Genomic DNA, 27,303 nt, shown 5'->3' with positions numbered 1-27,303 from the left:
TTCACAGGAAGTAAAACAGAGGAACCAGTGAAAATATGTGAATGGGACATCATCTATTCTGTATTCTTATGAGTGTTGAAAATATTGGAGTTATAATAAATTAACTTAAATTGTTTAAGCTAAAATCTAGCCAGTGTTTTTTTTTTAAATGCCACTACATTTATTGTGAGAATTATACACAATTTTCTGTGGTATTAAGCATAATTTCTGGATGCTCTTTATTTCACCCACACCATTAAAAAGTAAAGCTTGATGAAATTTCTTACTTTGCATTTCAAGCCTTTCTCCATTTAGCAGCTCCCTTGCAATCATAAAATACTCAAGGGAAAAGATTAATAGAGAAAAAATTTTAAAAATGATGGCTAGCTTATGGTGCAAACATATGGAACAAAGTTGTCCAAAAATATCGTCATGATTCCTCTACTGACAATTCATTCCATTCTAGAGTCATGTCAGACCTCCCAGATTCATTGACAGACTATTATATTCAGAAAGGCTGTTGAAAACTTTCAGCACTTAGAAATGCTCTTGAGACATATAAAAATGTCTTTATTTAGAATGGAACATATAATACCTGCCAAATTTGTAGGTTTGAAACCACTTTCAATAAGAATTAAAAGGCCCTCTTCCTTGCAGAAATAGGACTATCAATATATGACTTGTCTGCTCATGAGAAATAGTGGGTTCTTGTCGCTGATGTCGCAATTTTGTTTAAAATCACTTTCTGATGACAGGGTATATAAAGATGATAAAACTATAAAGATGACAGTCTAATCTTTAAAGATGACCGATCATCGATAAAAGATTAAATAACATAAACATGTGAAATGCCAGATTATCTGCTGGTTGGCACACTTTCAGTATTGAAGTATGCGCAGATACGATTGAAAAGTGAAAAATGCTTTTTCCTGTGTATTATGCAGAAATTTATCCTCCCCCAAGAGGCATAAATGAATTATGATAACTTTAAATTTACAAGATGTGTATCATTTTCTCAATTGCAATGCAGTATATATAAAATATTAATAAAGGACATACTGCAAAGTGTTCAAAATTCTTATTTTCAGAATAATGCCTGATTGCTAACTTTAAGTACCAGTAAATCATCACCTTTTTGAATTCTCATGACTTCATATATACTTACAAGAATGATTAGACAAGCTGGTCCTATGAAACTCCAAATGAAATTATTTTCTGTGCTAAGCCAACATCTGAAAAATAAACAATACATAAAATTTATAAATACATCTGTATGTATCTCAACAAAACAAAATTCTCAAATATATTAAAACATATTCAGAATTGTATTTCAAATACTCATGAAATCATCTTAACTTACACTTTGGTGGTGCCATAATATCTGTATCCTAATGCTGCTGAAAACCCAACTACCACAGCCGGACTGAGATAGCCAAAGATGTAGAAATTCTTGTGCAAAAATCCTTTGTTGTAGATGACGCCAACAACAATGAGATAGAGGTGTATGCCTTCAATACACATCCATGCAAAGGCAGCTAAAAAGAAGTAATGTAGCAGACCAGCAATGATTGAACAAAAGAGCTAGAAATCAAAGAAAGAAATCATATGTAATGCTTACTTTAGCATGATCATAACATGGTGCCCTACTTTCTCAGTAAATTATGCCACTTTATATCATGAATGATCATGTTAAAATACCTTTGTCATGTCATTTTTTTTAAAGGTGTTCTAGTTTGTGCTGATTTACAAAAAATGTGCTTCATCATTGTGAAGCAATAACTAATCCTGTGATAGGACTAAGTTTCCGTTGTTGTCCAGAGCTTTATCATATTATCTTATGTGATAAATTGAGGATTATTCACAAATATATCTCAATGAATAAGTTACAATTTAAGCTGATTACTGTCTACATCATAGAATTGCTTAAAGTTGTAAGATTATCAATTAAATTTGAGATGGCTCAGATAAACATCATTTATATGTATTTAATTCACACCTAGAACTCCGGAACTCTGGTATTAGACTTATAAGAAATATTAGAAAAGAAGTAGTTATTTATCCTTATACTAATAAAACTAATGATATTGCTCTCTGGATAGAGAGCTGATATACACTTGCACACCTACTTCATTTTGAAAACAGAAGATAGGTGTGGATATTGCCTGCTGGGACACCTGCATCCCCTATCTGAGCGCCTGGGTGTGAGTCCTGCCCTTACTCTCAATTCACGTTTCTTGCTAATGCACATCCTGGGAACCAGCAGATGATGACACAGAAAGCTGGGTCCGTGCCATTCACATGAGAGATCCCGGGTGAGTTGCCAGCTCTGGGCTTTGGCTTGGCCAAGACCCAGGTAATGCAGGCATCTGAGGAATGCACCAGTGGATGGAATCTCTCTCTCTGTCTACCTGTCTTTCTCTCACTCTCTTTCTGCATTAAAAAAATAACATAAAATGACACAATATAATTCAAGAATAATGAGATTACCAACAAAACACATTACAGAGTTCTAAATAAGGTTGGAGAAAGAAGTGATCAGTGGCAACTAAAATTTGAGGAACACAATACTGAGGAAGTGAGGCTTAATATGTATCTTGATAGTTGAAAAGAATAAACATTATAAGGAATAGTTTGAGGGTAGGTCGAAATGCTGGTGGGAGGATACTGAATGAGGTAAATGGCACTGTGGGACAGTGGAAGGTATAGAGAAGTAAAAAATAAGAATACCAATGCAAAACACAAAAAGATGACCTGAGTGATTGGGTCTCAAGTTACTCATATGGAAGAACTGGATGGAGTTTTAGGCTCTCATCTTCCTCATGTCCCAGCCCTGGCTATTGTGGTTATTTGAGGAGTGAAGCAGTGGATGGAAGAAATCTCTCTCTCTTTCTCTCTCTCTCTTTCTTTCTCTCTCTCTCTCTCTCTCTCTCTCTCTCTCTTTCCCCCTCTCTGTATCTCTTTTAAATAAAATAAATCTTAAGAAAAAAAAGCCACAAAAATGCATGTAGCTGTTGGTAGTGTGTACTATCTAACATTCATGTTTTGTGGCATCTACTTCAAAAGAAAATCTGATAACTGATTGTGTCAGTGCATTAAGGATTTCTAGGAAGAATGGAAATAGGGAAGCAATGCCATTTTTTCTTCTTACGAGAATACGGTTTTCCAATAGCAAAGGCAAGGAGTGACATTGATCTGGGGCTCCAGTGGCTGCTGCTAATACTTCTTACAGGCTGCTGCCAGCCAGTAGCTGAGCACAGCAGGGTTACTAGGACATTGCTTTCCCTGAGAGACAGAGGATTCCTGTGCCAGGTGACTTTGACTCAAGGACTCCTGGAAGGACTCCTTGCCAGCCCCACTGAACTTTCCGTAGAACTTCATTGTGTAAATCACACCCACCTGCTCTTCTATTCTTCCCTTCTGCTTAACCCTGGGGTCAGACCTGCAACACGGTCTGATGCTTTCCAAGTTCCTCATTTCCCATTTTTCTCTCACACACATTTCTCCTAACAAATTGACAGACTATTTAATTCCATCTTAGTGTCTGCTCCTAGGAGATTCCAGGCTAACAAATATAAACCTATTCGGTAAGACCCTAGACAAATAATCGTGGGAAGGGATAGTTAGGGATTTACAAATAGGAGATAAAGCCAATTTATCATATGAGGATATTTTAACAAGTTCATTATATAAAAAGATAAGTTTATTTCGATGCAAAAATTTTTCAAATATATGCATATTAGAGGTCTTCAAAAACTGTATGGAATATATGTATTACAAAAAATACAGACTTTCTCTTGCATTGAAATACATTTATCATTTTATTCATTTTTTTTTTTTTTGACAGGCAGAGTGGACAGTGAGAGAGAGAGAGACAGAGAAAAAGGTCTTCCTTTGCCATTGGTTCACCCTCCAATTGCTGCTGCGGCCGGCGCACCGTGCTGATCCGAAGCCAGGAGCCAGGTGCTTCTCCTGGTCTCCCATGCAGGTGCAGGGCCCAAGCATTTGGGCCATCCTCCACTGCACTCCCGGGCCACAGCAGAGAGCTAGACTGGAAGAGAGGCAACCGGGACAGAATCCGGCACCCTGACCGGGACTAGAACCCCGTATGCCGGTGCCACAGGCGGAGGATTAGCTTATTGAGCCACGGCGCCAGCCTATTTTATTCCATTTTTTACAAATATTTTGAAGTACTCTCATAAGTTTTTACTTAATGAACTTGATAAGTAGCTTGCTTAGGTTTGTTATCAAATTAGTGCAGATTAAGAACAAATAGCATAGCATGTTTGCCATTTAAACTCTTACTTATAATCCATATTTCTATAACATACCTGCTTAAGAAACTGTGGAAAGGACGATGAAAGCAAACAGCAGAAGGGTCTACCTACCTTGTTTGTATTCGTATTGATCCCAACAAGAAACACAAGTTCAGCCAGGAATAGGCTGCAGCAGAGATTTTTGTGAATTGTTGTCCTGGTGCTTTGAATTTCACTGAAGAACCAGAAGGTAAAAATGCATATGGCAAGACAGATCAGTGAAATAATGATTCCTAGCTGAGTGATCCTTGTAAGAATATTGTAATCTTTAATACCCTATGGGAAGATAATAATAAAGCTGTTAAGAGAATAACTCAGGAACTTGTCAAGGGAACTACAGTATATAATGAACTTCCTTTTAGGTGGAACAATAATCAAAATGTTCATAAAAATGTAGAACTACAAATGTGCACTTTGATAAGAAAAACTTGTGCTTTTGAAAATCCTCAATATCCAGAAAAATCTGATAATTCATCAAGCACCTTAACAGCTCATCATTAATTATTTATTTCCTGGGCACAGTATTTATTAGTGAATGGCTCAACGATGGTATCATCATTAGTTTCATGACATTAGAAAGGCAATACATTATTGTAATGTGAAAATGGTTGATTAAAACAGATTTATCAGTGGAAAGATCACGTCTTATTTCAATGTAGTGATTCATCTAAAACATTAAATAAAGGTATTGATAACATATGAATAAGTGGTTATATAAAATGTCAAAAAGTGTAGTTCAGAGACTTTGAAATGGGAAATTTTGCTTTAATTTTAAATAGATGAATATTTATTTTTATATATAGAATAGAGGTACCATAAAACAGCAGGCTTGACAGTATGTTTAGGCAAATTTCTTTGGCTACTGTGCATACTTAATGGTGGTTTCTAAATTTAAATGGAAGTAAATCTTTTTAAAATAAATTTATTTATTTATTTATTTATTTTACCCAGAAACCTTTTATCTAAGGTATAAAAACTTCATGCATTTCATAAGTACAACTTTAGGATATAGTTGATACAAAGACCCTAGAGTCCATGATACAAAAAATATATAAATGGCTCCTGAAGACAGCATTAAAAACTAAGAACCAATGAAAAGCTATTTTATTAACATGTAGCCTATAATATTTATATTACAGATTATGCAATCCTAGACTAGAAATAACTAAAATCCATACCAGATATAAGACAGTGCAGAAAACAAAGACTAAAACATAAATATAACAGAGTTCTATCAATTAGAATAATATGCCATTTACATCCAAAATAAACATATAAAATTATTCTTCTGAATGATATGGGGGAAAAAAACAGAAAAAAGATCTAGATGGGCAGAATTAATAAATGTGAAGTGGAAGATTATCTTACAATGGAAGGACCAGAAGACATCAAAATTGCAAAATGTGTCAGGTGATTACAATGGCACGAGGTGTGGGTCTCATTAGAGAATGTCAGCTCACAGCCCTCCAAAGACCAGCTGCCATTCATAGTCTCAGGTGAGTAGTTCCAAAATGCACATAAACTCTTATACTCATCTGTGATCTGAAAAAGAGAAACTTTACTAATGAAAAAACAAAACAACACAAATTGTTTTTGGCATATTTAACGTATATTAATCATTACAATAATTTCTAAGAGTGAACATAAAATAAATTCTAATAAATGAAGGCTGCTGCTATGTGGAAGAATTAGAATTTATATCGCCACAGTGATGTATTTTATCAATCCTGGGTCACAATTCTGTAATATTTTTGTTGTTAAATGAGGTCCTGTATGGGATATACAACAGTGCATGATACATAATTATATGTATTTATACTCAATAAATATTTGTTCAATATTTACCAGATCTCATTGAAGAAAGTTCAAAAACAAAAAAAAATTGAACAGAACATAAAGTGATATATTATTGGCCTTACAGCCTGTTTAAAAATGAAAACTTAATAAATGAGAAAAACAAGCAAGGAAATGAAGAAAGTGCTATGGCTGGTCAACCTGGTAGATGATGTCTAAGTAGATATATCACTGAAGTGGGGAATGAGCCCTGCAAACTTGTAACAGAGGGTTTCTGATGGTTGGAATGGCAAATGGAAAAGCTGTGAAGTAAGACTGAAAGAAACTTTGCAGAAACTTATAGAAGCTAGTTAATTAGGAGCATAGTGAATGAAGTAAATAATGGTGAAGACAATATCAGAGACAGGTTAGATGATATAGAGAAGATGATTGTTCAATAAATGATAGGGTTATGTTTATAATATCTGTAATATTAAGTAATCATAATAGTAATCTATGGTACCAAGTTTTTTTTTTTTTTTTGACTTAACAAATTTTTTTTTAACTTTTATTTAATGAATATACGTTTCCAAAGTACGAATAATGGATTACTATGGCTTCCCCCCCATACCGTCCCTCCCACCCACAACCCTCCCCTTTCCCACTCCCTCTCCCCTTCCATTCACATCAAGATTCATTTTCGATTATCTTAATATACAGAAGATCAGCTTAGTATACATTAAGTAAGGATTTCAACAGTTTGCTCCCACACAGAAACATAAAGTGAAAAATAATAGATGATTTTTTTTTTAATGATGATGAAATCAGATCAGACCTATTGTCATGTTTAATCCCAGTGAGAGTCAAGTTGGGAGTTGATAGTTTCTTTTCTTTTCTTTTCTTTTTTCTTTTTTTTTTTTTTTTTTTTTTTTTTTTTTTTTTTTTTTTTACAGAGGATCAGTTTAGTATGCATTAAGTAAAGATTTCAACAGTTTGCACCCCCATAGAAACACAACGTGAAATATATTATTTGAGTACTTGTTATAGCATTAAATCTCAATGCACAGCACATTAAGGACAGAGATCCTACATGAGGAGTAAGTGCACAGTGACTCCTGTTGTTGACTTTACCAATTGACACTCCTGTCTATGGCATCAGTAATCTCCCTATGCTCCAGTCATGAGTTTCCAAGGCTATGGAAGCCCTCTGAGTTCTCCGACTCTTATCTTGTTTAGACAAGGTCATAGTCAAAGTGGAGGTTCTCTCTTCCCTTCAGAGAAAGGTACCTCCTTCTTTGAAGACCTGTTCTTTCCACTGAGACCTCACTCACAGAGATCTTTTGCCAGAGTGTCTTGGCTTTCCATGCCTGAAATACTCTCATGGGCTTTTCAGCCAGATCTGAATGCCTTTAGGGCTGATTCTGAGGCCAGAGTGCCATTCAGGACATCTGCCATTCTATGAGTCTGCTGAGTATCTCACTTCCCATGTTGGATCACTCTCCCCTTTATTTATTCTATCGGTTAGTGTTACCAGGTACTAGACTTGCTTATGTGCTCCCTTTGACTCTTAGTCCTTTCATTATGATCAATTGTGAACTGAAATTGATCACTTGGTCTAGTGAGATGGCATTGGTACATGCCACCTTGATGGGATTAAATTGGAGTCCCCTGGTATGTTTCTAACTCTACCATTTGGGGCAAGTCAGCTTGAGCATGTCCCAAATTATATATCTCTTCCCTCTCTTATTCCTACTCTTATGTTTAACAGGGATCACATTTCAGTTAAATTTCAACACTTAAGAATAACTGTGTATTAATTACAGAATTAAACCAGTCATATTAAGTAGAACAGACAAAAAAACTACTAAGAGGGATAATGTATTAAGTTGTTCATTAACAGTCAGGGCTATGCTGATCAAGTCACCGTTTCCCATAGTGTCCATTCCACTTCAACAGGTTTCCTTTTTGGTGTTCAGTCAGTTGTCACCGATCAGGGAGAACATATGGTATTTGTCCCTTTGAGACTGGCTTATTTCACTCAGCATGATGTGTTCCAGATTCCTCCATTTTGTTGCAAATGACTGGATTTTGTTGTTTCTTACTGCGGTATAGTATTCTAAAGAGTACATATCCCATAATTTCTTTATCCAGTCTACCGTTGATGGGCATTTAGGTTGGTTCCAGGTCTTAGCTATTGTGAATTGAGCTGCAATAAACATTAGGGTGCAGACCGCTTTTTTGTTTGCCAATTTAAATTCCTTTGGGTAAATTCCAAGGAGTGGGATGGCTGGGTCGAACGGTAGGGTTATCTTCAGGTTTCTGAGGAATCTCCAGACTGACTTCCATAGTGGCTTGACCAGTTTGCATTCCCACCAACAGTGGGTTAGTGTCCCTTTTTCCCCACATCCTCGCCAGCATCTGTTGTTGGTAGATTTCTGAATGTGAGCCATTCTAACCGGAGTGAGGTGGAACCTCATTGTGGTTTTGATTTGCATTTCTCTGATTGCTAATGACCTTGAACATTTTTTCATGTGCCTGTTGGCCATTTGGATTTCCTCTTTTGAAAAATGTCTATTGAGGTCCTTGGCCCATCTCTTAATTGGGTTGTTGGTTTTGTTTTTGTGGAGTTTCTTGATCTCTTTGTAGATTCTGGTTATTAACCCTTTATCTGTTGCATAGTTTGCAAATATTTTTTCCCATTCTGTCGGTTGTCTCTTCACTCTCCTGACTGTTTCTTTTGCAGTACAGAAACTTCTCAATTTGATGCAATCCCAATAGTTAATTTTGGCTTTGACTGCCTGTGCCTCCCGGGTCTTTTCCAGAAACTCTTTGCCTGTGCCAATATCTTGAAGGGTTTCTCCAATGTTCTCTAGTAACTTGATGGTGTCAGGTCGTAGATTTAGGTCTTTAATCCATGTTGAGTAGATTTTTGTGTAAGGTGTAAGGTAGGGGTCTTGCTTCATGATTCTGCACGTGGAAATCCAATTTTCCCAGCACCATTTATTGAATAGACTGTCCTTGCTCAAGGAATTAGTTTTAGATCCTTGATCAAATATAAGTTGGCTGTAGATGTTTGGGTTGATTTCTGGTATTTCAATTCTGTTCCATTGGTCTATCCATCTGTTTCTGTACCAGTACCATGCTGTTTTAATTACAACTGCCCTGTAGTATGTCCTGAAATCTGGTATTGTGATGCCTCCGGCTTTGTTTTTGTTGTACAAGATTGCTTTAGCTATTCGAGGTCTCTTGTGCCTCCATATAAATTTCAGCACCAATTTTTCCAGATCTGAGAAGAAGGTCTTCGGTATCTTGATTGGTATTGCATTGAATGTATAAATTGCTTTTGGGAGAATGGACATTTTGATGATATTGATTCTTCCAATCCATGAGCATGGAAGATTTTTCCATTTCTTGGTATCCTCTTCTATTTCTTTCTTTAAGGTTTTGTAATTTTCATCGTAGAGATCTTTAACGTCCTTGGTTAAGTTTATTCCAAGGTATTTGATTGTTTTTGTAGCTATTGTGAATGGGATTGATCTTAGAAGTTCTTCCTCAGCCATGGCATTGTCTGTGTATACAAAGGCTGTTGATTTTTGTGCATTGATTTTATACCCTGCTACTTTGCCAAACTCTTCTATGAGTTCCAATAGTCTCTTGGTAGAGTTCTTTGGGTCCCCTAAATAAAGAATCATGTCATCTGCAAAGAGGGATAGTTTGAGTTCTTCCTTCCCAATTTGTATCCCTTTAATTTCTTTTTCTTGCCTAATAGCTCTGGCTAGAACCTCCAGAACTATATTGAATAGCAGTGGTGAGAGTGGACATCCCTGTCTGGTCCCAGATCTCAGTGGAAATGCTTCCAACTTTTCCCCATTCAATAGGATGTTGGCTGTGGGTTTTTCATAGATTGCTTTGATTGTATTGAGGAATGTTCCTTCCAAACCCAGTTTGCTTAGAGTTTTCATCATGAACGGGTGTTGTATTTTATCAAATGCTTTCTCGGCATCTATTGAGAGAATCATATGGTTTTTCTTCTGCAGTCTGTTAATGTGGTGTATCACATTGATTGTCTTGCGCACATTAAACCATCCCTGCATACCAGGGATAAATCCCACTTGGTCTGGGTGGATGATCTTTCTGATGTGTTGTTGCATTCTATTGGCGAGAATTTTATTGAGGATTTTTGCATCTATGTTCATCAGGGATATTGGTCTGTAATTCTCTTTCAGTGCTGCATCTTTTTCCGGCTTAGGAATTAAGGTGATGCTGGCTTCATAGAAAGAATTTGGGAGGATTCCCTCTTCTTCAATTGTTCTGAATAGTTTGAGAAGAATTGGAGTTAGTTCTTCTTTAAATGTCTGGTAGAATTCAGCAGTGAATCCATCTGGTCCTGGGCTTTTCTTTGTTGGGAGGGCCTTTATTACTGTTTCAATTTCTGTCTCAGTTATGGGTCTGTTTAGGTTTTCGATGTCTTCCTGGTTCAATTTAGGTAGGTTGCATGTGTCCAGGAATCTATCCATTTCTGATAGGTTTCCCTGTTTGTTGGCATACAAGTCCTTGTAGTAATTTCTGATGATTCTTTTTATTTCTGTGGTGTCTGTTGTTACATTTCCTTTTTCATCTCTGATTTTATTGATTTGGGTCTTTTCTCTTCTTTTTTTAGTTAGTTGGGCCAATGGGGTGTCAATTTTGTTTATTTTTTCAAAAAACCAGCTCCTCGTTTGGCTGATTTTTTGTAATGTTTTTCTTGATTCAATCCTGTTGATTTCTTCTCTGATTTTAATTATTTCTCTTCTCCTACTAGATTTGGGTCTGGTTTGCTGTAGGTTTTCTAGATCCTTGAGGTGAATAGAAAGCTCATCTATTTGGTGCCTTTCCAATTTCTTGATGTAGGCACCTATTGATATAAACTTTCCTCTTAACACTGCTTTTGCTGCATCCCATAAGTTTTGGTATGTTGTGCTGTTATCCTCATTTACTTCCAGAAAGTTTTTGATTTCTCTTTTGATTTCTTCTATGACCCATTGTTCATTCAGGAGCATGTTGTTCAATCTCCATGTGTTTGCGTATGCTCTAGGGATTCCTGAGTTACTAATTTCCAACTTCATTCCTTTATGGTCTGAGAAGCTGCATGGTATGATTCTAATTCTTTTGAATTTGCTCAGACTTGCTTTATGGCCTAGTATGTGGTCAATCCTAGAGAAGGTTCCATGTACTGCTGAGAAGAATGTATAATCTTTAGCTGTAGGATTGAAAGTTCTGTATATATCTGTTAGATCCATTTGGGCTATAGTGTCGTTTAAATCTACTGTATCCTTGTTGATCTTCTGTCCTATTGATCTGTCTATTTCTGAGAGTGGAGTATTGAAGTCCCCCAGTACTATTGTATTGGGGTCTAAGTCTCCCTTTAAGTCCGTTAACAAATCTTTTAGATAAACCGGTGCCCTGTAGTTAGGTGCATATACATTGATAATTGTTATATCTTCCTGTTGAATTGATCCCTTAATCATTATGTAGTGTCCCTCTATGTCTCTCTTAACGGTTTTTGTGGTAAAGTTTATGGTGTCTGATATTAAGATGGCTACGCCTGCTCTTTTTTCATTTCTGTTGGCATGGTATATCTTTTTCCAGCCTTTCACTTTCAGTCTGTATGGATCTTTGTTGGAAAGATGTGTTTCTTGTAAGCAGCAAATAGATGGGTTTTGTTTTTTAACCCAATCAGCCAAACGGTGTCTTTTAACTGGACAGTTCAGGCCATTCACGTTCAATGTGACTAATGATAAGTGGTAACTTTGCCCTGCCATTTGCCAAAGATAAGTTCTAATATATGCTTTGAATTCCCTGTGATCTTTTGCTGTGAGCTTTCCTTCCTTGGTTTCCTTCCTTTACCTTCTTTCATATTGATGACCGTGTTTCTTTGTTTCTGTGTGTAACACATCTTTAAGCATCTTTTGCAGGGCTGGACGAGTGGCAACAAATTCTTTCAATTTCTGTTTGTTATGAAAAGTCTTTATTTCACCTTCATTCACAAATGATAGCTTTGCAGGATATAATATTCTGGGCTGGCAGTTGTTCTCTCTTAGTACCTGGGCTATATCTCGCCATTCCCTCCTAGCTTGTAGAGTTTCTGATGAGAAGTCAGCTGTGAGTCTGATTGGAGATCCTCTGAGAGTAATCTGACGTTTCTCTCTTGCACATTTTAGGATCTTTTCTTTATGTTTCACTGTGGAGAGTTTAATTACAACGTGCCGTGGTGAGGGTCTCTTTTGGTCGTGTTTATTAGGGGTTCTGTGAGCTTCCTGTACTAGGATTTCTTTGTCCTTCTCCAAACCTTGGAAATTTTCTTCTAATATCTCACTAAAAAGGCCTTCTAATCCTTTCTCCCTCTCCATGCCTTCAGGAACTCCTAGAACCCGAATGTTGGGTTTTTTAATAGTATCCTGAAGATTCCCGACAATATGTTTTAGATTTCTAATTTCCTCGTCTTTTCTTTGGTCTGACTGTATCCTTTCCTGTTCTCTGTCTTCTAAGTCCGATATTCTCTCTTCTGCTTCTCCCATTCTGTTTGTAAGGCTCTCTATTGTGTTTTTCATTTGATCTATTGAATTCTTCACTTCAGTCACTATCCCAGTTTCCTGTTGTACTAGTTGTTTCGTTTCATTTTGATTCCTCCTTAATATTTCATTTTCACGAGAGAGATTTTCTATCTTGTCCATTAAGGATTTCTGTAGTTCAAGAATTTGTTTTTGAGAACTTCTTAATGTTCTTATCAATTTTTTGAGATCTGCTTCTTGCATTTCTTCTATGTCATCATCCTCATAATCTTGAATTGGGGTGTCTTTTTCATTTGAGGGCTTCATGGTGACTTCCTTGTTTTTATTACCTTGGTTTTTGCGTTTGTTATTTGGCATATTGGAGATATTTGGTTTCTTCACTGTGGTGCTTTTTCTTGTTATACTATGACTCTAGATTAAGTGGACTATCTGTTTTTGATGGAGCCTTAGGGCTTGAGATGGGTGTGGCCTGAGAGCTCTGTTTGGTGTGCCAAAGGTGACACTCCCAGGTTAGGCGTGGTAAACCTCTCTCTCTCTCTCTCTCTCTCTTTTTTTTTGATTCAAAAGGGAAGTTATTCTGCACAGCTGAACGAAGTTGGAGGTAGTTAGCAGGCAAATGATATACCCACAGGAGCCAGAGATCAGAAGCTCTTTCCCAAGGACCACACAGGGAATCTGTTCGGCCCTTAGAGTGGGCTCAAATTCTCCTTCAGTCTCCCACTGGGTTGCCAAAGTTACGGAATTGTAGCGTCTCTGGAGAGTGCTCACGTGAATTCCGTGAGTTCTCTCCCCCACCGTCTCTTTTTTCACAGTCTCAGTTCAGTAGCACCACAAATTTACTAGGTCCTAATCTCCTGTTAATTCGCCCCACCCAGAGTCAGGTTTTACTGCTAGGCTCAGGGCCGGTGCAGACCTGAGGTCGCTCTGCTTATGACGTATGTCCAAGATGGCACCTGCTCTTTGTCTTGCTCGCCCTTGAGAGGTGAGCGGAGAGAGAGAAACCCGTGTCCGTACCAGTCACCTTTTTTTTTTCCCTCTCTCTCTCTTCCAGTTAGCTTGGTGAAGTCCCCCCCGCCCCGGGGGTCGTTCCCTCTAGTCTCCTCTCTCCGCTTGCCTGCCGGTGTCTCGGGTTATTGAGGTTCGGCTCACCTCGCGTTCCAGCGCTGGTGTGTTGAGTCTGCCGCTGGTGTCCCGAACTGTGGGCTCCCACGCTCTCCACGCAGGTCTGCTCCCCTTCCAGCGCTGATGTGTGGACTCGGAGCCCTGGACGTCCCAAGTCTCCCCGCTGTTGCACTCCCCTTCGAGCACTTGCGCGCAGACCCTGCAGCTTGCGCAGCTCAGTCCTGCGGCTCGGCTTCCGCAGCTCAGTCCCGCGGCTCGGTCCTGCGGCTCAGCTTTCGCGCGCGGTGGGCGACCTTGTTCTCCCAGTAGGTCCTCCGATTCACGCCCACTGGATCCAGAAGAGTTTTGTCTGCAATATTTTCCTGGTTCTTTTTTTTCTGAGGCTACCGTAACTCCCCTTTTATTAAACTAAATTTTCCCGGACTATCGGTGCGCGCCCTCACTATTCCGCCATCTTGGCTCCCGGTACCAAGTTTTAATGACTTATTAATATACATATTACATTACAGAAACAATTGTTAATCAACAACAGGAGTCACTGTGCACTTACTCCCCATGTAGGATCTCTGTCCTTAATGTGTTGTACTATATGAATTAATGGTAAAACTAGTATTCAAACAGTACTTTATACTTTGTGTGTCTGTGTGGGTGCAAACTGTTGAAATTTTTACTTAGTATATACTAAGTTGATCTTCTGTATATAAAGATAATTAAAAATGAAAAAAGAAATAAAGGCTTTACAATTATATAAAAATGTACTTAACTAGTTACTCTTTTTTAATGATCTATTTATTTGAAGGGCATCCTGACACAGAGAGATTGGAGAAAGAGAGAGAAAACTTCCATCTACTGGTTTACTCCACAAAGGGTCACAATAGGCAAGTCAGGCGAGACTGAGTCAGAGTCAGGTGCTCCCTTCTGGTCACACACGGATGGCAGGAGCCCAGGTAGTAGCGTCACCATTTGAAGCCTACCCGGCACATTGGTAGAGAGCTGAATGGGAAGCAGAGTAGCCTGGACCTGATAGGTGATGTTGGTGTCACAGGCTGAGCTGTAACCTGCTGTTCACAGCACTGGCTGTACTAGGTATTTGCTGACTCTGTTTATTTAGTTGATTCTCCAGAGAGGCACATGAAGTAAGTGTTATGTTAAAAATTTCAAGTGATGTTAGAGATACATTTAATATTAACCAACGGTAAGTGGGATAACAAAGAATCAAGCATAAGCCTACAGACAGCTATCCATTAAAGGCACTATGTCTCCAGTGTCAAACGTACGGTAGGCACTATCCAGGGAGCCAGGATTCTCAGTTACAAGGGTGAAGCATCTTCTCTTCAAGAATGATAAAAACTCAGATGGTTTTAATGCAGTAGAATGATTATTTTAATGGGATATACACTAAACACAACCCTTGGGTCAACAATTGAAGCACTGCTAAAGACAGTGTGAGTTTTACTAAGAATTAGTTGGGGAAGACAATGAGCTAAAACTGGGAAGATGGCTAAAAGTTCTTCAAGAAGGTTAAGGTATATGGATAGTTCTGCCTGCCACAAAGAAACTGAAAAATAAGAGGCTCTAGAAGTGGGGAACCAGAACCAGCTGAGAGTGTGTCATTCAGAAAACAGGGTTCACGTGAGGGCCTGTTTACACACTGTATCTCCACTTTCCCTCACCACATTTTCTTAGTTTTCTTAATCCTTAAAACCAGGCTTCTGCTCTTAGGTTGGAAGGAACAAGATTTGTTTCAGGGAAACTGATAGGACCAAGAAGAGATGCTTTCAGGCAGTAATTTTTGGAATCTCTCAATACTATGGCTATGAACCCGCTGATGTAAACTCTCTAGTGAAACACACCAGCACATCACTGCCATGAGCCCATTCAAGCACACAGTATGTCGTTATTGGTTATAAATGGGTGGCCAGGTGCTACAAGACAGAGGAAGAAAAACGCTAACAGGAAAGACAGAAAAGATCGGCAAACAAACCAAACAAAAGAAATCAGGAGCAAATTAATGCAGAGAGCAGAAAATTTTTAAAATAAATATATAAATAGTATCTCAGAGAAATTAGACACTACCCATTAAACAAAGTCAAGATTATAAAAATAAAGGTTTTTCAGGGAAAAATTAAGCATGAAGTGAAAATAACAAATGTTAGGAGAAAAAATAGAAACTGGAAAATGAATCTTTTTTTGTATTTTTTTATTTTTCCCCCTTTATTTTCATTTATTTTACCTACCCTTTTTTTCTTTCATAGTAATCATTGAACTCTTTACTTAACAGAACCATTTGTGTATAAAGTTAGTTGAAAACAGATCTTAGTTAAAAATAAGAGTCAGAATAAGAGAAGGAAGAGAAAGAGGGAGTGGCAGTGTGGGTGGGAGGACGGGCATAGAGGAAAGAATCACCTGACTCTAAAGCTGTAATTGTGAAATGTATGAAGATGATAAAGCCATACAGCTCTGCATACATTCCTAAGGATTTATATGTAAGACTACAGCTTAAAAACCTGTCATGGGACACTAAATCGCCTTAAGCTCTACAGTAAAAATAGTGTTACTAGAGATCATATGGATAGGAGTGTTAAAACGATCATATAGATAGGATCAAGTGTTAAGGTGATCACATAAAAAGGATAAGTGTTTGGTAATAATAATAGAATTAAAAAGAAGTAAATGCTCCAACATGGGAAAGAGTGCATACAGCAGACTCATAGAAAGACAATCACTTTAAGTAGCACTCTGATCTCAGAATCAACCCTTAAGGCATTCTGGTTTGGCTGAAAAGCCCAGGGGAGCACTTCAGGCATGGAAAGCCAAGACACTGTGGCAAAAATGTTCTACATGAAGGACCTCTGTCGGCGAGATCCCAGTTGAAAGAAGCCGCCAAAAAAGGATGTACTTTCCTCTGAAGGGAGGAGAGAGCTTCCACTTTGTCTACGGCCTTGTCAAAATACTGAAGGAGTTTGTGGATCCAAAAGGCTTGTCAAGAGCCTCGGGTGGTTACTGACATCATACATAAGAGTGTTGACTGTTAAATTAACTACAGGAGTCACTGTGCACTAACTTCCCATGCAGGAACTCCATCCTCAAAGAGCTGTTTTCTTTCTCTCTTTCTTTTTTTCCCTCATACAAAGTGCTTAACTCTTTACCTAGAAAAGAATTATTATTTTGGGTATAGAGTTAAATGAAAATAGATCTTAGTAAAAAACAAGACTGGAAACAGGAGAGGGAAGAGGATGAAGGGTGGAAGTATGGGTGGGAAGGTGCGAGTACTATGTTCATAAAGTTGTATTTATGAAATGTAGCTTATTAATAAAAACTTAATTTAAAAAATAATAATATGCTCAGTTGGAAAGTCTGGTAAATAATGGGAAAAATGGAAACTAAAGAGAAAAGAGATATTGCACTGTGGGGAGCAGCCCGGACTGGACTGAGTTACTGGAATTAAGACTTATTCTATGCATCTGCTCTCCCACAATATGGCGCTGGGAGAGAAGTAAACAGCTTCTGCACAGCTGCCTCCAGTTCAACCAATAAACTGTAGGACCTGCTCCTGATTGGAGAGCAGCGTACTCGGCGTGTGGGCAGCCGAGTTAGGATTGGCGGAGGAGGACTATAAAGGAGGAGAGAGACGGCATGCACCAGGAACATCTATGGGGAACATCTAGCTGAAGGAACACCTGTGCAGCCCCCGAGAAAGCCGGCCGGCGGTGTGCCGCTCCCCTGCGGAAGTGGGGAATGTGGCCAGGGGGAACTGCCCTTCCACGGAGGTGGAAGGGACGGTAGCCAACCCGGGAAGAACCAGCAGCAAACCCGGGGAGGGCCGAGCAGACGAAAGAACAGCGCAGGGTCCTGTGTCGTTCCTCCACGAAGAGGGGGAGCGACATTGCACAAAATAAATTACCAAAGAAATAATATTAGAAAATTCCCTAGAACTGAAGGCCATACATTTTTTAGACTGAACAAACTAATAAGATGCTAAAGAAAGACTCACACTAAAGTCCCTATTAAAGATTTTGGAAAATTGAAAACAAAGATAAGATTTTAAAAGTTTAAAAGGGAAGGAGAGAGAGAGAGGGAGAGAGGAGACTGATTACATGCAAAAGACGGCACATTATAATTAAAATATTAATTACTTCAACTTTTCTAACTTAGCCTTGAAAGTCAGAAGACAGACAGATATGAGTAAGATCTAGAAAATTCTAAGGAAAAAATTGTGTACAATTTATCACTCTGTATCACAATATTTAAATCTTACAGGTAAAGGTATAACAATACATGATAAGGTAAGGCCTTAAAAATTGACTTCCCAAACTCCTTTTCTTAATCAGCCACTGGATAACGTGCTACCATAATAAATTAGGGAAGAGGAAGACACTGGCGTGAGGAAAGAGGGAATCTGATAGATAACGGGGGTGACTCGTATGTCAAGGCCAATGGCAAAAGTCAATGCCCAGGTTGATAGTTGCCCAGCAACCAAAAAAGATATCAGGGCAGGGTCGAGTCTATAAGTAATAAGAGGAACAGAAAAAAATAGAGCAGAGATACTGAACGGAAGCTTTGTAAAAGTGTTTTTAAGGCAACAAGTTGACATATAAACCAGCTATGTATTTGAATAGTTTGAACAGATTTGTGGTACTATTAAAGTTGGGTACAAGCTAGCAATGGAGAAATGGAAATCTAAGCAAATTTCAATAGTTGAATAGTTCAACTTCATGATTCATTTGTGAATAACATACACCAAAATATAATACTATACACATTGAAAACTGATTTTACTGAAAATTGGAGGTGAGTAAGGTGAGTATTCAAGGATGGGTGGGAGGTGAAGTTTATTGCAGGAGAAGATGCATGTAAGAAAACTAAATCTGAATCTGTTACAGATGGATGTCAGCAGCTAACACCTACTTTTTAGAGGCTTATAATGAAGAGGAAATGCTGAATTTTGGTTGTGGGATACACCAGGCTAAACAACAAGGATTTTACTTCTTTAGAAGAAGCTGGAAACATGAGTACATTTATTAACTGAGATACTAGCAACAACGTGGAGAGATCCAGGAAAAGAGAGATAGTTGACAAAGCCTAATTTCTTGGGAGAGATATCATAGAAGGATTCTGAAACTGGATGGGATGGGAATATCATAGCTGTTGAGAGCATAGACCCTGAAGGAAGACTGCATTGGAACGGAAACTTTCTATAAATTGATCATGAGTTCTTTATTACCGCAGAGTCTCCCAATATTTTTCTATAAAATATTGATACAGGTATTAGTGCATTCCTCATATGACTTTTGTGGAAATTGAGGTTTTTTGTTTGTTTGTTTTGTTTTTTTTTTTTTTTTTTTTTTTTACAGGCAGAGTGGACAGTGAGAGAGAGAGACAGAGAGAAAGTTCTTCCTTTACCGATGGTTCACCCTCCAATGGCCGCTGCAGCCGGCACACCGCCCTGATCCGAAGGCAGGAACCAGGTGATTCTCCTGGTCTCCCATGCAGGTGCAAGGCCCAAGCACTTGGACCATCCTCCACTGCACTCCCGGGCCACAGCAGAGAGCTGGCCTGGAAGAGGAGCAATTGGGACAGAATCCAGCACCCCGACCGGGAATAGAACCCAGTGTGCCGGCGCCACAGGCGGAGGATTAGCCTAGTGAGCGGGCACCGGCCTGGAAATTGAGTTTTTAAAAAGTGTATAGCTACAGGGCTCGAGCTGTGACATAGCATGCAAAGCCTCCACCTGTGGTGCCCGCATCCCATATGGGCGCTGGTTCCTGTCCTGGCTGCTCCTCTTCTGATCCAGCTCTCTGCGTATGGCCTGGGAAAGCAGTGGAAGATGGCCCAAGTGCTTTGGCCCCTGCACCCACGTGGGAGACCTGAAATTAACTCCTGGCTTTTGGCTTTGGATCAGCTCAGCTCCAGCCATTGCAGCCCTTTGGGGAGTGAACCAGTGGATGGAAGACATTTCGCTCTGTCTCTCCTTCAGTCTATATCTCTACCTCTCAAATAAATAATTAAATATATCTTTAAAAAGGAGTGCATAGCTACATAACGTAGAGCACAGCCAGGTTAATATGCTCAGTATGTAAGTCCTGGCTGCTATCATTAGCATCATTAACATCATTTTAACTAACTGCGACTCTGAGGTAATGTGGAAGCAAATATACAAGATACTTCAACAACTTCATGGAAAATGGAATTAAAAGATCAGTATATTTTGGTGCAAGAAGCTTTGAAATCCATCCATAAAGTGATCTTCAAGAAGGACATTAACAATGCATATTATGGAGAAAAACTATGAATAGATTTCAAAATTTTTTTGTACCAAAATAAATTTACATTTGAATTCTATTCTTCCATGAGCCCTTTGAAATACCTTTGTATGGATTCATCAAGTAAATCAAATAAATCATCAGGGGTTCTGGACAGCAGAAGTGTTATCGATGCGATAACTTCTATTCCCTTGGGGTAAAAATGAGATTGAAATTTCATTCTCGGGCCAGCACTGTGGTGCAGAGGGTTGAAACCCTGGCCAGAAGCCCTGGCATCCCATTTGGACGCCAATTCTAGCTATAGGGCTTGAGCTGTAACAGCATGCTAAGCTTCCACCTGTGCAACCAGCATCCCATATGCACGCTGGTTCCTGTCCTGACTGCTCCTCTTCTGATCCAGCTCTCTGCTATGGCCTGGGATAGCAGTAGAGGATGGCCCAAGTCCTTGGGCCCCTGCACCCTTGTGGGAGACCCGGAAGAAGCTCCTGGCTCCTGGCTTTAGATCGGTGCTGCTCTGGCCATTGCAGCCATCTGGGGAGTGAACCAGCAGATGGAAGACCTCTCTCTCTGTCTCTAGCTCTCTTTGTAACTCTTTCAAATAAATAAAATAAATCTTAAAAAGAAAAAAGAAATTTCATTCTTAGAGAAATGGAAACCAGGGATGTGGTCAGAGGGAGTGATGGAATTTTATAATTGTCATTACTTTGAACCAGAAAAAGCATTTCAATAGCACAGCAAATTAAGCACAATTAAATGTTCCCAATAATTACTGGAAACAATTTTTGTCTAAGTGTGTGTTTTGCTTGATTTATTTCTTTATCAGACAGGGGTTGGTGAAGTGGGTTGTCCTTGGCAACTCTTCCGCTGCCAGAAAATTTCACTGATAATGATCAGAAAAATTGTTAGAAACCATGTTATTAAAAATGATTTCTAGTTTTAAAAAGGTTTTTTTTTTTAAATTTAGGATCTGAAAAATAAACCTTTTTGTTTCCATTCTTAACATCATTCATAGTTTCTTTTTCCCCTCAATGTAATGCTCACACTATTTATGGCTGAGCTAACATTTATTTGAATATTGTACAAATTTAATTTTTTCTTTCTACGTTAGATGCTTTTAACAATAGCATATTTGTATTATGTGTAAGCATATATGTTTTCTTCTTTAGAAAATCAATCCATTGCACTTAAATAGGGAGACATAATAGGCCAGCTTCAAGGTTTTCCATTGCAGCTTAATAAATAATCATGTATTAGAACTGAAGTCCAATTCAAAATCCAAAAAAGGCCATCAACTATAAAAAGGTAGCAAACAATCCTTGTTTCTTAAGTTCTCCATTTATTTTTAACTGAAATAATGACTTGGTTAGTTCTAATCACAATTTATTGTATAGCTTTAATTATATATGAGCTCAATAAATGGCTTAGGATAAAAATAAATGGTAAAATAGTTTCTGCTAATTTTTATGAAATATTATAAAGTCCATGATTTCATTTTAATTAACACTTAAACCCCTGCAAATATTATTTTAAATGATCAGTATTAACCAAACACCTACCTTATTACACAGTGACATTTTTCTCTTTGACTGTGACACTTTTTTATAACTCATTGCTTGAAGACATGGAAATTTCCAAAATGAACATAGTACTCAAAAATAAAATTAAAATGTACCTTAATTTCAGTGACTTTAATACATAAATTCTTTGGTACTCATTAGATTCTTTAAAGAGCACTGAGTTACAAACATATTTTACAGAAAAATCAGGTTAAACCAATTTACTCTTATTTTAATTTTGAATATGCATTTATAATCCTAGACTGACATATAAGTAGAGTGACACACAATGAAATAGTCCACTTATTGGAATATGTGACAACTATAACCAACAACCACTAGAAAAAAAAATACTTACCCTATTGTGGCTTAATGTAAATGTTACTTTTTCAAGTTCATACAATGTGGGTGGATTGGAGCTAACTGAGACTGAAATTACTGAAGATATGACTTTTTGCTCTTCTTCAGAATTGTGATAACTTTGTGGTTCCATTAAAAAATTTTCAGATGATGAAAGCAAGGGGCCAATGCTCTTGTAATATAAAAATACAACTGCAACATTGCCTATCAATCAAATAAATATATGTAGTGAGGTTTTTATAAGACAAAAAGTAGTTAAGCTTTTAAAATAAACACAAAAATTAAATAGACAAAACTTCGACTCTTAGGAAGTCATAGGAATCCAGACACTGAAATGTGAGCCACAGTGAGCTTCTTTTTACTTCACTAAACTACATGAAGACCTACATTCACTGACCTCTACAAACCCAAAAATGATTATGAACTGAGCATCCCCTCTGCACAAACTACATTGAAGAGAAAGATAGTCCTAGATAAACTTACAAGCAAATCTTGACTAAGAACCAACGTATGAAGTGCATTCACTTGAAAAAAAAAATCGTGCCATCACTTTCATGTGCAATTATCTGGGAGTGATAGGGGGAGAAAATTATCCAAGGCTTTTAGAATTTAAAAAGTATGCATGTATATATATATATATATATATATAAATACATATATACACCTATATATATATATATATATATATAACTTTTAACCAATTATTTGAGATGAAACTTGGAGTGAAAAAATGTCTTACAAAGTTTTGATTAAAGATGCAAACTTATCCCACAATAATTTAAAAATCTGTTTTTGCCTGTCACTGAAAGAAAACAGAAGGTAAAGTAGAAATGGAGAAATTCAGTTACTGCATAAGAGAACTTTGTAACTTTTTGTATCGTATGGAATAAAAAGTGTAAGTCTTTTTATGTTTCAAAGACAGTTTAGAATTGAACAAGCTGGGATATGGCATGGGGTTTAAATTTATGACCAATGAAAGGGTTCCTATTTAATATTTATATCACTTAATTGCATATGCCCAAGTAGGAAATTTATTTACTTGAGAGGCAGCCATATATTGTACCCCTTACACTCCCCAAATGCAACCCATCAGGGCATGATACAATACTACAAAATCGTAACTACAAATGTTGATTATAGCAAATCAAAGGGTTGGACACCGCTACACCACACTAATAGTATGCATTGGGTATGAGTTGTGAGTTGTCAATGTGTATTGTTGGGCATGTTTTCTCTTAATCTAAGAAGGCACCATGAGATACATTGCTGAGACTTGCTACATCCAGATATATAACATACTGCATTTTCTTGAACTGCCAGCTTAGGAAATTCATATTAAAAAAGCAGTGGATGTTGGTATAACATGATTAGACTAGTGAAATTATGATCACTATTCTATCCTTTCTTATGGACACACCAGGGCATGGAGTAGGGCCTGGAAGCTTTTTTAATCAACAAATACTGTTCTAGCTGATGAACCTGTTCACGGGACAATGAATTCTCAGGAGTCACAATAGGAAATGACCCGATATCAAAGGAAGGATCAAAAGACAATATGAATTTTTAAAGTATTTAATGTCAATTTTTCACTTTGAGTGCCACAGTGAATGTGCCCAAATCCCTTTCTCTTCCCTTATGAACATTGTTTTAGGATTTGTCTTCTCATCATTCTGAATCTTTTCAGTTACCAAAATTTTGGATTAATTCCAGGCCTGATCCAACTTTCAACTGTCTTAACAAATCTGTAAGTTCCATGAAATGCTAGCAGTTCATTCACTATTGAGACTAAAACCTTAAAAGTCACTTGAAAAGAATAAGTAATTTCCTATTACATCATCATTTAACCTTCAATTTTCTTCTTCCAAATGTTTATTCTTATGTTTCTGGCTCTATGATGTTGCTAATATGTGATGATGTTATCTGACCTTACCTAATTTCAAGATACAATCTTGAATTTAATACATTGAATGTACATCTGAGTATTTACTTACTGCAAATCACTGTTTTAAGTTCTGGGAGTTTACTTTAGAATTAATTCTTGTTCCATAACTTTTCTTTTTTTATATTTAAGCTTTTCTGTTTTGCTTCCATTTTTTCTTTTTCCTTTTTTTTTTTTTTTTTTTTTTTTTTTTTTGGTGAAATGAAGAAAGTCTGTTACTACTTTGGTCCAATCATGAATTATATCCCAGACTATTTGGAAAACATTGAGCTTGTTGGAGTTAAATTCCAAGATCAATTTGCTCAAATAGACCTTGCAATGAAGTCCCTTAGACAATGATTGTTCTCAGCCTGTTTTATTGTTTTTTTCTGAAGAGAATGACCAAAAACACCTTCTCAATAGTGCTTCTGTATATTGTTATCTAAATATCCTAACTTTATATTTTTTTAAAGTTACAGAATCTCTTTCCAATAGTCTACTTAAATTTTATTATAAAATCGTAGTTGAGAGTATTGAATTTTCTCTTGCTTAATCTAAACCCCTTTTCCTAACTATTTAATAATAATTTACACTACAAAGGAAGGTTTAAAATTCACGTATGCCCTATGGCCCATTCTATTTCCTGACTATTTAATGGCTCTGTGCCTGTTCTAAATCTTGCATGTGTTTAATGAATGAATTTTGTTAATAAAGGAATAATTATATTGGAAATTTTGAGAGTATTTGATTATTTTGTTTAATTTGACGTGTTTTTTTTTTTTAATTTTTTTGTCAGGCAGAGTTAGAGAAAGAGACAGAGAGAGAGTTATAGACAGTGAGAGAAAGACAGAGAGAAAGGTCTTCCTTCCGTTGGTTCACTCCCCTAATGGCCACTATGGCCGGCGCTGTGCCGATCCAAAGCCAGGATCCAGGTGCTTCCTCCTGGTCTCCCATGAGGGTGCAGGGGCCCAAGCACTTGGGCCATCCTCCACTGCCTTCCCAGGCCACAGCAGAGAGCTGGACTGGAAGAGCAGCAGCTGAGACAGAATCTGGTGCCCCAACTGGGACTAGATTCCAGTGTGCCAGTGCCGCAGGCAGAGGATTAGCCAAGTGAGCCATAGCACCGGCCAAATTTAATGTGTTTTTAAGACTTAAATTTGAGCTAAACACATTGCCTTTAGTTTTGAGATCTGGTGTTAATGTCCATTTTAAGTATCAGTTTATAAATATCTTTAGTAAATATAACAAAGTTATCATCCAATCAGAATCTTTTTGAGATATTAACTCCACAATAATTTCATCATATGTCATTTTAATAGGTATTTTTAATGTCTTTTTCCGTTTTTGAAACATTATTCAAATTGTTTTTGAAATTTCAACAGTTTAACACATTCTTTGTGCTTGACTAATTAGAATATGATACCATAGGGTAAGAGCCAACAGTTCAATGACAGAAAATGACAAGACAAGATGGAGGGGATAATAGTGATGGACTGAGGAAAAAATTCTACATCAGTTTAGTAAAAGCAAAACAAAACAAAAGATGAATGTGCTTCTTGTTTTTGAACAAGGGAGAAAACACAGGTTTTTATAAAATACTATCTATATATTTGACTATACTCTTGTGTGTTGTATATGTTTTTCACTTGTATTTGTGAGCATTTGTTGAGAAATATTGCAATTCATGTTTTCCCCAGGTAATACATTTTTATCTATGTGGAAACAATAACAACAAAATTTATACTGTTGCCAGAGATTTTCCTAAGTGCATTGTACTGAGAACATATAAATTGTTAAATTAAAAATAGTTGGAGTCCTACCATAGGCATCATATGCAGCTTTTCTCTTTGGGATTATCTTTACATAATCTCCGTCCACATTCATATGAGGATGAGTATGTTTCATGTGATATGAATCAAAAAAGAAAGCTTTGAGAGCTAAAAAAAAAAAACATGAAAATCATAAAGTCATAGAAATTAACTTAATACTCACAACTGACATATGTATTCATTTAGAGACATTTCTTTTTTTTTTTTTTTTTTTTTTTTTGGACAGGCGGAGTGGACAGTGAGAGAGAGAGAGACAGAGAAATGTCTTCCTTTTCCATTGGGTTGGTTCACCCCCTAGTGGCCACTGTGGCCAGCGTGCTGCGGCAGGCTCACCAAACTGATTAGCTGATCTGAAGCCAGGAGCCAGGTGCTTCCCCTGGTCTCCCATGCAGGTGCAATGCCCAAGCACTTGGGCCATCCTCCACTGCACTCCCGGGCCACAGCAGAGAGCTGGACTGGAAGAGGGGCAACCAGGACAGAATCCGGCACCCCGACCGGAACTAGAACCTGGTGTGCCAGTGCCGCAGGCAGAGGATTAGCTTATTGAGCCACGGCATCGGCCCATTTAGAGACATTTCATCCATCATAATTGTTTTCAACTTCTTGACCAGGATAATTCATATTTTCAAAATCTGACTCAAGTTTTAATTTTTGATTTTGGTATAATACTCATGGTTTAACTTAATTTAATGCTGATTCATTTATGTGTACTCAAGGGAGCTGTAACTCATAGTGACTAACACAAAGACAAGCATCTACAATATTTTGTTTAACATATATATACAGATATTATGTAAAATATAGCAATATCTACAAAGTGACTGGATTGAACTCATGAATGATGATTCCTTTATTTCATGAATTTTCAACTTTTTCATACAGCAACATCATAGAAAAGTAGGGCACTTTTATGTTATCAGATTGCTGAGAACCTTGATTTTGAGTAAGTGGTGAATCCTAATCAAATTATTTTTGTTTATTTACTCTTGTATATCAAAATGTCACCAAGAAAAGTGTAATAAAGATATATACAATGATGGGGCTGGCATTGTGGCACAGCAGTTTCAGCTGCAGCTTACAATGTTGGCATCCCAGTTCTGAGTATCAGTTTGGGTCTTGGGCTTTTGATCCAGCTTCCTGGAGAAGGCAGCAAAAGGTGGCCAAAAGTACCTGGGCCTCTAACACACTATGCGGGAGACTAGCATATCCTGAGTTGTTGCTGCCATCTGAGGAGTGAACCTATTTGAGGAAGGAACCAGTAGTTGGAAAATATATATATATATATATATATATATATATATATATATCTCACTCCACCTTTCAAGTGAATCGATCAAGATGTATGCAGTGAATATTTCAGATAATGTACCCTGTTTCTTTACGATAACTTTATCGGCATCCTTATTCAAGATTTTGAATGTTTTATGCAGGAAAGTGCCAGGGCTGGTGCTGTCCACAGCAGGTTAAGCCACAGCCTGAAGACTGACATCCCATATAGGTGACTGATTGAGTCACTGCTTCTCCACTTCTGAACAAGCTCTCTGCCAGTACATCTGGGAAAGCAGCCGAAGATGGCTTAAGTTCTTGGGCCCAGCACCCCTGTCTCTCTCTCTCTCTCTCTGTCTCTTTCTGTCTCTCC

General features: G+C 37.6%; 1 protein-coding gene across 1 annotated transcript in view; it reads right to left on the bottom strand.

Annotated features, from left to right (window-relative positions):
- The window catches only part of ADGRL4 (adhesion G protein-coupled receptor L4), a 126,245-nt gene that overhangs the window by 27,083 nt on the left and 71,859 nt on the right, over positions 1 to 27,303 (bottom strand). Inside the window, exons 8-13 of the mRNA XM_002715900.6 lie at positions 25,656 to 25,772; positions 21,916 to 22,121; positions 5,661 to 5,834; positions 4,365 to 4,568; positions 1,340 to 1,560; positions 1,145 to 1,211 (exon numbers count right to left, since the gene is read on the bottom strand). Of these exons, the coding sequence (XP_002715946.1) occupies positions 1,145 to 1,211; positions 1,340 to 1,560; positions 4,365 to 4,568; positions 5,661 to 5,834; positions 21,916 to 22,121; positions 25,656 to 25,772 (989 nt within the window). The remainder of the gene's footprint in view (positions 1 to 1,144; positions 1,212 to 1,339; positions 1,561 to 4,364; positions 4,569 to 5,660; positions 5,835 to 21,915; positions 22,122 to 25,655; positions 25,773 to 27,303) is intronic.

Source organism: Oryctolagus cuniculus, chromosome 7, assembly GCF_051225735.1.
Source record: "Oryctolagus cuniculus isolate XC-2025 breed Fujian yellow rabbit chromosome 7, ASM5122573v1, whole genome shotgun sequence".
NCBI classification, from domain to species: Eukaryota; Metazoa; Chordata; class Mammalia; order Lagomorpha; family Leporidae; genus Oryctolagus; species Oryctolagus cuniculus.
This window is presented reverse-complemented; position numbering and strand designations above follow the sequence as displayed.